The sequence below is a fragment of the Lynx rufus genome, unplaced genomic scaffold (assembly GCF_022079265.1).
Source record: "Lynx rufus isolate CCGP_SWC_20201006 ecotype Redwood Valley unplaced genomic scaffold, mLynRuf1.p SCAF_3, whole genome shotgun sequence".
NCBI lineage: Eukaryota > Metazoa > Chordata > Mammalia > Carnivora > Felidae > Lynx > Lynx rufus.
In genome coordinates, this window is record NW_025814845.1 from 173,797,983 (window position 1) to 173,810,856 (window position 12,874).

General features: G+C 34.5%; 1 protein-coding gene across 3 annotated transcripts in view; it reads right to left on the reverse strand.

Annotated features, from left to right (window-relative positions):
- Window positions 1–648: 648 nt before the first annotated feature.
- Window positions 649–12,874, reverse strand: part of WRN (WRN RecQ like helicase) — a 152,762-nt gene continuing 140,536 nt past the window's right edge. For all 3 annotated transcript variants that reach the window (XM_047091340.1, XM_047091339.1, XM_047091341.1), the window contains 2 exons: window positions 8,548–8,744; window positions 649–2,068 (listed from right to left, as the gene is read on the reverse strand). In XM_047091340.1, the coding sequence (XP_046947296.1) occupies window positions 1,949–2,068; window positions 8,548–8,744 (317 nt within the window). In that variant the 3' untranslated portion in view covers window positions 649–1,948. The remainder of the gene's footprint in view (window positions 2,069–8,547; window positions 8,745–12,874) is intronic.

Consider the following 12,874-nt stretch of genomic DNA (forward strand, 5'->3'; position numbering starts at 1 on the left):
TTGAGAAAATGTTCACCAAACACCCAAGTCTGAATAACCAATCACAGTTTTGTCATTCTTTTCAGTAAAAATGGTATTCCATGGAAAAAAAGAACTAATGCAATTCACAATTCAAACAATTAAACAAGTGCTTTTTCTGGAGGGCACCATCACACATTGGTACAGAGCAAAGTGTGTTAAGGACTGAGAATTAATAAAATCAATAATTTGGTGTCACTGCCGTGATCTGCACTGAAGCACCAGTGGTTTTACTCACGACTCAGCACATATCGCAACAGAGGACAAAAGGTAGATAACGTCTTGAGATGATGAAGATAGTTTTGTCTTTGCAGGTCCCCTGAAAGGGGCTCAAAGATTCCTAAAAGTCTGCAGACCACACACTTTCAGAATCCCTGTACTATAGAAAGCCACAAAAAAAGGATCTGTGGAAAACAACTTAATGACATGAGAAAAAAAAATGTTCAGAGCATTTCAAGTGAAATATAAATTTGACTAATTCTACTTCTAGACATAATCTGAAATTTAGAAAAATGACAAAAATCACCAAGAGAAGTGATTATATAACTTTATAGTATATTCATCAGATATAATGGTATGTAGCTATAAAAAAATGAGACAGACCAATATATATACTCAAATGGAAAGTTCTTCATAACATATTAAGTGAAAAGAGTTTATTGCAGGAAATTGCACGTAGTGGACTCTGATTCATGTTGAAAAGCAAGAATGGGGCTGTAGATGTATATGTAAAGCATTTAAATGAATGAAGAATGATTAGAGAGCTATAGGTCACATTTAATAGGGTCTACCTTCTGGAAAGGGGCTGGTACTGACATGGTGAGAAATGGGATTACAGAGGACTTTTGTGTTTTCACTTAAGTGTTTACAAAGTAAATACATTCATGTATTATTCATATAACAAAGAAATAAAGTGAATATAAAGAGGTTTAGCAGGATACACAAAAGGGGTCAACTGATTACCTAATGGTAAAACCACCGGCGATTTTTATTTTTATTTTTTTCGTTTCTCTGGATTTTCTACTTCTTCTGCAATATTTCTTCTTTATTAACAACAATTATCTTTAGTCACAGAAAAGTCAGTTAAAGGCCATATGGTGAACTGGTTAAAGTTATATTAACTATGGTTTATAAAACCCAGTGCCAGAGTATGGGTTTTGATACTAAAGTTGCACATACTACATAAAGAGGTATTAGAATCGAATCCAACATCCTCAAAAACTAAAGGTGCTCAAAGTAATTAAGCAAATAAAAGTTAAAAAAAAAAAAAATATATATATATATATATATCTTTGTAACATTCAATATGAAGGAATTTATTATTTGAAAAATAAAAAAAGTAGTATATAAAATCAAAGGGCACAGATGCCCAATGCAATTGGTCTCCTTTGTAATATTATTTTTCCCTACTTACATGGAATCCAAAATGCTTCATTTTCACTGGTCTGGTTTACTAATACCATTTATCAATGTATGTAAGAGTTTTTTCTAAAGATAGCAAGGACAATTGTAAAATAACTATGCTTCCTTAATTCACAAGAATGAATTTTGGTAATATATGAAGAATTTATATCACACACACAATCACCACACAACTACCAATCTGTTATTTATATCAAATCACCACTCCTTAAAATTTCCAAATATACTGTTGAAATAAAGAGATTAGAAAACTGAGCAGTAACAGAGTTTCTTAAAGCAATCTTAAAGGAAACTATTACTCTATTCTATGATGTACTCACTCAGGCTCTCGGAAGACTCAAGTAACTGTACAAGGAGATGCCAGCTGTTCAACAAATAGGTGAGTTTTACTTTAGAGATTAGAATAATTTTTAAACTGAAATGTTGGCCCCTGCTATTTTCAGAAATGAAACAAGATCCCCTCTTATAATACAGCAAGACACACATAATTCCTCTGGCAATCACCAATTTAACTAAAAAGACCTCTCTTTTTTGTTTTGGCCATTGATTGCTTGCTGGTCTCAGCTGAAGTCTCATTTTCTTTGGCAAACCACTCAGGTAATTTTCTCATTGAGGTTACAAGTGAAATCTATAGGAAAGAAAGAGAAAAAGACATATTTATAATATTGAAAATGTATGTCAGTTGTAAAAAGTAACATAGGTTACTGAATGAATATACACCCACCACCCTTCCCTTGCTGAGTAAAACAAAATAGTGAGAGCTACAGGATTTATTTCTGGATGAAAAGTAAATAAAGAAAACAGAGACAAAATCACTGTATCATCTCTTTAGGCAAATGCCTGCCATCTTGTTTTTTTATTCTTAGGCACTTAAGCATACACACACATTTGAGAAGGAAAGAACTGGGTTATTATTTCAGATTTATGTCTCATGTATATTTGCTCTAGGTTGACCAACATGGTTAATTTAATGTTCAGAGGAAGGCATCTGCTTGGGCGTGCGTGCACATGTGCGCGCGCACGCACACACACACACACAGAATTACATTAAGCATTTGAAAAAATATATTTCTATGTCTCCAATGGCAGACTGACTGCAGAGTGGTTTCAGCAACCACCGACACCTTGCAGAGTTGCCAAAACATAATAGATACTCAAAAAACAACCAGTGAATAAATGAAAACAATTTTTGTTTTTTGGTTCAAAGACTCTTTGGAGAATCTGCTAAAAACTGGAGATCCACTTCTAACAATTTTAGGGGATTTATTTGTACACCAAATGAAGCCTCAAAACCCTAAGTCAAAAAGTCCCTGAAAAAAAAATTTTAAGAACCCAAAGGCAGTGGCTGTGTCCTTATGATCTGCACTTGAAAAAGATAAAACAGGGGCGCCTGGGTGGCGCAGTCGGTTAAGCGTCCGACTTCAGCCAGGTCACGATCTCGCGGTCCGTGAGTTCGAGCCCCGCGTCAGGCTCTGGGCTGATGGCTCGGAGCCTGGAGCCTGTTTCCGATTCTGTGTCTCCCTCTCTCTCTGCCCCTCCCCCGTTCATGCTCTGTCTCTCTCTGTCCCAAAAATAAATTAAAAAAAAAAAAAACAAAAAAAAAAACGCTGAAAAAGAAAAAGATAAAACAATTTTAAGTTATGTCCCATAAGCCTAAAATGGTATTAATTAGTGTTATCTCAGTTTGACCACAGAGCCTCACACTAACATGACAAAAAAATCAGTCTGACAGGAGTATACCTTGGAGTCTAGCAGAGTTGGTTTAGTTATTGAACTATGTGAAAGATTTATGATAAGGTGAGCTCATCTAAGGTATAATATGTCTGTTACCTTAAGGTAAAAAGCATAATTTATTTAATTTCAAGAATGAAAACTCTACCTATATATTGTTCATCAATTACTTGTTATGTTTTATTATGTTTTCTATGTTTCAAAATGGTTTCAAAGGGATGCCTGGGTGGCTCAGTCAGTTAAGTGTCTGACTTCAGCTCAGGTCATCTCACAGCTCGTGAGTTCGAGCCCCACATCAGGCCTGGAGCCTGCTTCAGATTTGTGTCTCCCTCTCTCTCTGCCCCTCCCCTGCTCGTATTCTGCCTCTCTGTCAAAAATAAATAAACATTAAAAGTGTTTTTGAAAAATTAAAAAATTTTAAAAAATGGTTTCAAAATATTTAAGGGTAGGGGAAAAAAAGTAAAATATCCTTAACAGAAAACTGTGAAACCATGAATTTAGAAAAGGTAAAAACTACTAGCTATTTCAGCTTGATTAAAGACATGCAATGGAAAAGAAAGAGTTGTTCACCCTTTAGCAAAAGCTAAAGGAAAAAAAGAGGCTGAGATAGCAAATTTTCCCCTAGGTACCCATTTCCTCACAAGGAAGAGAAGCCCAGGAGAACAGATTAGATTTATATCTACAGTATGACACTATATTTGACTCAAAAATAATAAATATTAGGGATATAAAGTGGTACAGACAAAGGCATTTGGGCAGAGAGAAAACTGATCCAGAGATATTTTTTCTTCCCATAAGATCTTAACATAACAATCCTCTGAAGCCTATGTTGCTTACAATTACAGTTTGAATGCCTGTGTGTGTTGGAAAAAGGAAATCAGTTAAGATTATAACAACACCAAAAAGTAAAACAGAGCATGACATCTGAACAGTAACAGAGCAGAGAAAAAAACCCTAAGTCTTGCAGCCAAAAATCATGGAATAAACAGGGACTTTGAAACAAGACAGACTAGGTTGGAGTTCTAACTGAGTCATTTGCTAAATGTATGACCTTATGAATGTTAGTTTCACCTCAACTTCTTCACATAGAAAATGAGAATAACAGTACAGAGCATCACTGGATTACTTAGAAAAGTTAAATGAGAATAAATGCACGATATCAAAACACATTCTGATTTATTCTTGGCATTCATTAATTAGTAGCTAAAATCACTGAAAAGTGTTTTGTCTTCTATAACATTTCTATGAAATACAATCTTCAACATTTACCATACAATTACAATAATGATCTTGTTTCACTGAGAAAGAAGGAAAACGCTTACTTACGCTGAGGGCATCTTTTGAGTCTCAACAATTAATATCTGGAGAGACTTAAATTATGAGAAGTAAGTCACCTAACAGAAACAATGCCTTTCAGTGACTACTTCCTTTATGCAGTAGACAACTAAAATTCCCAGCGATTATAACATTTTAGGGGGAATTTATATCTTTTTTATATTCCAAATTCTATTAAGAAATATTATTAAGTTGAGAATACAAAGCAGTAACTCATTTGTTGATTGTATGTGCACATACATATGTAAGCAAACAGAAATATGTATGTTCTATTCACAATTTTACCTATGAATGAGAATCTGTAAATAAATCTATTTTTGAATTGCTGATTGGCTGATTCCAAGAAGTTAGTCTTTGTGAAATTCTGTGACTTTTATCTTTCAGTGAAAAATCACAAGGTTGTTTTCTATCAACTTTAAGAATTGTTATAGAATACAAAACAGTTAACAGCATGCACTATTTTCTTAACAAAAAAGAGAAAACAAAAACTATGCCTAAAAAAAAAGAAAGCTTAAGAAAGTTCTAATTTTTCTGAAGTACTGAATTTTCACAATAATGATATCACTCATAAGGCATTTTTCTGAGTATCTCAAAACAGTATGTAAATAATATTGTACATTTTAATTTATAGTGAAAATTAGTGGCAGGGCAGGAAATATCACATATACTCTTTCTTAGGCAGTGAAGAAAAATGAGAAGGAAAAAGTGATTTGGGGGAGAGGGTTCTGGGAAGATGGTGGAAGCAGCAGCATCGTTTTTTAATCTCTCTGAATGCCACCATTAAAACAAAATGGAGAGCAAAACCAAAAACTCATCATCTACATTTACAATGAAACTAAGTTTAAAGGTATTCCAAGGAAATCCAAACTATAGTGCATGAGGACAAACCAACAGCCATAAGGCCTGCACAGTACCACTTGTGTAGGAGAGAAAGCAGAGGCAAGCAGTGAGGTACCTGAGAAGAGAAGAACCCCAAAGTAGCCCACAGGTAGTCATCAGAAACCATGGTAGATTAATGTGAAAACAGCATCTGAAAACGCGAGGGCTCCTGCCCAACCCAACCGCAAGTGACTAAAAGGAGTCTACAATGGTAGAGTCATGGCTTCCTGCAAACACTCCTGACCAGCTAATGCTGTCTTCTAGGAGAACCCCTGGGATACAATCAAATCAAGCAGGACAAGTAATAGAGAGACAAAGGGAAGAGTAGCAGAGGAGTGTATCTCATAAACTAAGTTTCCATATTTTGAATGTTACACAAAATAACAGAAGAGAGTGCCCTGTAAGCTTGGAAAAACTATCTCGAAACACGCCTTCTTTTGACAGTACAGGAAAACTACTTTCACACGAAAATGAACAATAGGAAAGTATTAAGGTCAAATTTGACACCAGAAGACTTGCTGAGATACAGAATAAAACTGTAACCTCTCAAAATGAGCTGAAAAACATGAAGAAGCTTCCTCAAAACATGAAAGAACGTCATAAAACAAAATCAGAAAAATTCAAAAAGGAGGGAAGTTCAGTGAAGAATTAGAAGCAAAAGAAAAAAGTGTATAGAAGTGAACATTAAACTACGAGGAACATAGCCATAAACATAACAGATTCTGCCCAAAGATATAGAAGGGGAAAAAGAAGAAAATTTTAAAGAGAAATGAAGAACTAGAAAGAAGTCATGAGAAGTGACAACTAATGCAAGCTAGGCAAAGAAGATCCAATACAGACACAGTATGAGTCCCTGAAGAAGAAATATAAAGCAGTGGGACAAATACTAAAAAGTACTATTTAAGAAAACTTTCCAGAAATTAAAAAAATTTAAAAAAGATGTATTTAAAGAACCCACTGTGTACCTACATATGTTGGATCAGAACTGCCAATTATCAGGACATAATTAATTTTCCTTCATTAAACATAGGCACGATTGAACTTCTACAGCAACCACAACACATGTAAAACTACAACACATCAACTAATACAAAGAATTTGTTTTCACATTATTATGTATCAGAAGACTCATAATCTTATGATGAAATAGACTAAGAGATACAAACCAGGTTACCAGAAAAGATGAGTGTTCACATAGGAAATATGTGAAACCAGCTCTACAGTATTCAGGGTAGAATACTTTCTGTACTTGGGAGGAGGTTGAAAGAAAAATACTTTGGCTGGCTCACTCCTCTCTTAATCCACCTCCTAGCCCCAATAACCTTGTTCCTCTAAATGGGGGTGGGGGGAGAGGACTACATCCAGTAGGCTCAGCATGACTTCCACCCATTCACCCAGTCCCCCTAAATCTCCCCACTCTGTTGTTGGCATCTGATGCTATTTCGATAAGGGAAAAGCCAAATGCTAATATGTTATTAAATACAGTATTTCACATAAATGTGTACCGATAATCAGGAAAAAATAACAAGTTAGACCTTTTCCTTTATTGATAGGTAGAAGCTGGTAAAAATTTAAGGGTTTAGGGGTGCCTGGGTGGCTCAGTTGGTTAAGCGTCTTGGCTCAGGTGATGATCTTGACAGTGAGCTTGAGCTCAGTGGGCTTGAGCCATGCATCAGGCTCTGTGCTGACAGCTCAGAGCCTGGAGCCTGCTTCAGATTCTGTGTCTCCCCCCCTCTCTCTGCCCCTCCCCTGCTCATGCTCTGTCTCTCAAAAAGGAATAAATGTTAAAAAAAATTTTTTTAATAAAATAAAATATAAAAATTAAGGTTTTAGGCACTTGGTATAGATTTCAGAAATAAAAGGCTGGGAAACAGAAGCCAAATTTCACTACCACCATCCCAACATATATTCTCTTTTATGTCCTTCTTATAGCTAGCTCAATTGTGTAAATAATGAAAAGAAGTCCAATTTAATCCAATTTCATTAGGTTATCTAGGACATGTCTAAATGCAAACCTAACTGAAGTACAGAATTTAAAAACACCAGTTCCTCTCATTTTTAAACTATTGAGAAAAGCAATTTAACTGCTGGAAATCCCACAAGGACTACCTTAGAACTGAAATGGAATCCCTAATGCCCTACCATAAATATTAGCAACCACCTACTACTATGCTTTCTAGTTAATTATTAGTTTTCACAACTTTTATCATGTAGTCATATAATTTCAGCTACAAGATACTGAAGGTTAAATTTTCAAATTATTCAATCATTTAATAGAATCATTACCAAAGAACAGTCATCTCATCCAACATGCAGAGCAATAATTTCCAAAGCATTTAATTTTAATAAATATACCATCTAAAATAATACTAAACTCGGGGCGCCTGGGTGGCGCAGTCGGTTAAGCGTCCGACTTCAGCCAGGTCACGATCTCGCGATCCGTGAGTTCGAGCCCCGCGTCGGGCTCTGGGCTGACGGCTCGGAGCCTGGAGCCTGTTTCTGATTCTGTGTCTCCCTCTCTCTCTGCCCCTCCCCCGTTCATGCTCTGTCTCTCTCTGTCCCAAAAATAAATAAACGTTGAAAAAAAAAAATTAAAAAAAAATAAATAAATAAATAAAATAATACTAAACTCATGGTCTTTCTCTGATCATGCAAAAAGTACGCTGGGATATACTCAGGACCATGTACAACAATTACTCCTGTGCCTGAAAGATTCAGTATAACAGGAACAAAGCATGATGAATGACAGAATGACAGACACATTGACTTTGGGGGGTATTTGTAATAAAATTTGTTTTCCTTTTCATTAACTACATAAACTGCCAAATGCTCAAAGCCAATATTAACTATGTCTATGAAAGAAAGAGAATTGTCAGGCTACATATAGCCAGGATGAGGTAGACGTAAAATTTAAGCTGATAATCCACACAAAAAGCTAAATAGATGGGCTACATGTCCCTTTTTCTGTCATTTAAAAAATCACTTTCCTCAAATAAGATTTATGAAAAACAAAAGAAATAAAGCACAGATTAAAAAGTAACCTTATATCAGAATTTATACATTTAAAAAATACAGCATTCTAGTATTAGAATATGCAAATTGAACCAACTGACACTGTATGAAAATTCTACATATAATTAACACCTTGGTATTAGCACCTACTTCTTCCTTGCTTCTCTTAGAACTTGAACAGCTCTCTTCAGAGTTGGGGAAACATCTCTTTCTGGTGGAATCACAGGAAAGCTGGTCTAACCGTCTGTTGTCACCATCTTTTTCCAGGATCTCAATTGCCATATGGATAAGGTATGTGTCAATGTTTTTAGGAACCAATGCTCTAATAAGTTTGATTTTATTTATATCTGTAAAGGATGAAAAAATAAGATTTAAAAATAAATTACACAGAACATTTTAGAAAGCTTTGAGCTGAAAATAGTGAAATATTTTGTAGAAAGCAGGGAGGAGGGTGTCCAAAGAAAATGTTCCTCTTTCAAATGCCTACAGCCCTACAAACAGAAATTAAGTAAAATGTGTCTTCCCCTCACCCGTGCACCACCTGCAATTAGCCCTTGCCTCCAAGACTCAAAGTCAGGTCAATGCCAGCGAATTCATATAAATTATGTTTCAAACTGTTTTTTGTGAGGTGCCCTGAGAAATGACTATCTACAGAACTGTTTCTAAAGGAATTATGCTTCAAATTCCAAATATCAATTACAATCATTTTTGAAAATGACTTATTCTTAAAATTTTTTTAATGTTTATTTTTTGAGAGAGAGAAAGAGTGCGAGTGGGGGAGGAGCAGAGAGAGAGGGAGACACAGAATCTGAAGCAGGCTCCAGGCTTCGAGCTGCCAGCACAAAGCCCAACACAAGGCTTGAACCCACGGACCATGAGATCATGACTTAAGCCAAAGTCGAACACTTAACCAACTGAGCCACCCAGGTGCCCCATGAAAATGACTTATTCTTAAGACAGAAGGTAATCACACTTGTAAATAAAATGCTAATAAAAAAAAGATCCTTTCAATAGATAGTGTAGCATAACAGAACACACTATTTAAAATGCATAGTAAGTGAGTTTTCTGAGAAAGAAATAACAAGGAATTTTTAATTTTTGTAACTCAACAGAACCGATTCAACTGTTGTTGTGTCTTCACACCTTTTACAAATTATTTAGCGATCTCCCACAGACCACTACTTATGTTTCAAACACTTCCAACATCACATTCATGTGAAATGTTCTAGGAGTAGCTTAAAACTAAGCAGCTTGGAATCTATTCACTCATCTTCATGTAATTATAAAACTAGTATAAAACATTTCTGACACCCAATTCAAATTCACAATGCCACCCTGAAAAGGTGGTCTTTCAATTATTCCACTTTTCAAGGTTTATATTCTCCTTTCAAAGATCTTATCTTGCTACTCTTGGACTTAAACAAACAAAACAAAAAAAACACTGCAGTTACAAAAAAACGCAACAGGAAGAGAAAAGGTTACACAGCTAATGGAAACTAAGACCATGGGGTATCAATGATTTAGTCTCTACTCTTTCTAACTTCAAAGTTTTAAAATGTGAAACTGATTCTAATCAAAAACTTGGAAAGATTGGCAAACTACCTCTATAACTGTGCTATCTCATAATATAAGCACTACCCACATGTAGCTACCTGAAATGTGGCTAGTGTGGCTAAGGAACTCAATACTTAATTTTAAGCAAACTTAATTTAAAATTAAATTTGAAAACTGATACTTGATTCAGTTATCAGAAAAATTTTACATACATTTGGAACACATGGAGTATCTTCATCTACTTTATTCAGCTGTCAATTTATGAAAGCTAAATACAGATCAAGTATTTTCGATTACAATTTACTATCAAAATTGACATATGCTGTAAATATAAAATGCATACACAATTTCAAAGGCATAGTACAAAAAATAAACAAAATATCTCAATAATTTTATATTGATTTTATGCTAAAATGGGTAACATTTTTAATACATTGAGTTAATTAAATTATATAATTAGAATTCATACATCTGTTTATTTTTACTTTTCTATTTTATCTTTTACTTTTTTAATGTGGCTACTAGAAAACTTAAAATTGCATATGTGAATAATAATATATAGACTTGTTGAATCTCTTTGCTGCACATCAGAAACTAATGTAACACTGTGTGTCAACTATACTTCAATTAAAAAAATTTTTTAATTAAAAAAATAAAATTGCATGTATGGTTCATATCATATTTCGTTTTGGATAGTGCTGCCCTAGAAAAACCATACAAAATTTCCTGTACTCCAGCCAACTAACACGACTATATTATATTACATTTATTTTCTTCTATGGGTATTTAAGTCCTGGGTAAATAAACTATACATCCTTAATTTCATCATACTGTAAATGTACATTATACAAGCGAATTCTTTGGAAACATAGTTCAATAACTTTGAATTATCATGGCATCATAGATTCAACGAATTATTTTGAAAGGAAAAATGAGATATTTTATTCCATTTGAAACAATGTGTTTCTGAAATTAGAATGTCTTCTTTTCATAAAAGTATGATGTGTAAACATTTGCTTATAGTTTTAAACCACTGTTAATGATTAATAAATGTATAAAGTTATTGTACTATAATTTGAATATAATTTCTAGATATAATTAGAAAATCCTTATATTCACATTACACATTTCTGTAAGTACCCTTAATATTTTTATCTTAACGTTGATTTATTTTTGAGACAGAGAGAGACAGAGCATGAACAGGGGAGGGGCAGAGAGAGAGGGAGACACAGAATCTGAAGCAGGCTCCAGGCTCTGAGCTGTCAGCACAGAGCCTGACGCGGGGCTTGAACTCACGGACCGTGAGATCATGACCTGAGCTGAAGTTGGACGCTTAACGGACCGAGCCACCCAGGCGCCCCAATATTTTTATCTTAAAGTCATCCTACAACATATACATGCAAATAAGGGGCATCTAGCATTAAAGATACATCTCCTGCCCTAGCTTTACAGGCAAGTAAGTGCTGAAAATTTCTACTGGAGAATAATGAACACTGGCTGCAAAGCTTTAAAAGAGATCATATTACTCCTAGTTTTGTGGCAGGTCCCTTGGAAGCCACCCTTAATTTTCCAGTTACATGCACATAAACAATGGAAGAATGAGATTATTCAAATATTATCCAGACACCTCATTAAATGTCTTGCCTAATTTATTAAGCATAGTTACAATTTCAACTCCATAAAAAATCTTAAAATTACATAAACATGGATAAACTAAAACATTAAAAAGTTTTAAAACTTCTGTAAATATTAAATAACAAGGACAAAACCTACTTAGCAAATAAGACAGCATGAAAATAATAAAATAATAGAAAATTCTCAATTCAGTATTTTGCAGAATTTAAATGCCAATCAAACCTGTTCACTAAAACACCAAATTATATAATATGGCTACAGTTAAATAAAACATGAAAATAACGCATCTGAGTCATTAATGTAGTACGTACATCTTCATTTCTTATTACAATTTATAATTCAAAAATGTCTTCTCTGACTAGAGAATAGTATTTCTCTTATCAAGTATCAAGGAAAAACAAAAATTCAAAAGTAAAATTTCACATTTCAATAAGTGTTATCTTACACACTATAAATATACAATCAAAGAAATAAAATTTAGAGCTCATAGTTCTCAAAATCTAATTTTCTCAATTTTGGCTTTGGAAGTAAACTACAATAATATATTTTTTCACATTATATGTATAACCTACATAGAGTGTATAGGCAGAAAGATGAATTAAATGTTTAATAAGTAGATTTCAAAGTTTTCTTTATGTAGAATTTCAATTTAGTATGAATCTCTAAATGAAAATTTATTTGCTATATTCAGTATATAGTGGTAAAGACAAATTTGTTGTTGTTGTTGTTATCTATTTTGAGAGAGAGAGAAAGATCATGTGCATATACAAGCAGGGGAGGGGGAGAGAGAGTGAGAGAGAGGGAGAGAAAGAATCCCAAGCAGGTTCCACTCTGTCAGCATAGAGCTGGACACTGGGCTGGATCCCACAAACCACAAGATGATAACTTGAGCTGAAATCAAGAGCTGGACACTCAACTGCTGAGCCAGCCAGGAGCCCCAAGACAAATGTTTTTTGTTTTGTTTTGTTTTTTAATTTTTAAAATATTTTTTTTATTTTTGAGAGAGACAGAGAGAGAGAGACAGACAGACAGACAGAGCATGAGTGGGGTAGAGGCAGAGAGAGAGGGACACACAAAATCTGAAGTAGGCTCCAGGCTCTGAGCTGTCAGCACAGAGCCCGGTGTGGGGCTCGAATTCACGGACTGTGAGATGATGACCTGAGCTGAAGTTGGACGCTTAACCAACTGAGCCACCCAGGTGCCCCTTAATATTTCTTAATTTAAAAAGTTGTCTGACATCAGAAATGAAAATTGCTAAACTCAGAATGTAGAGGAGACTAGAGAATAT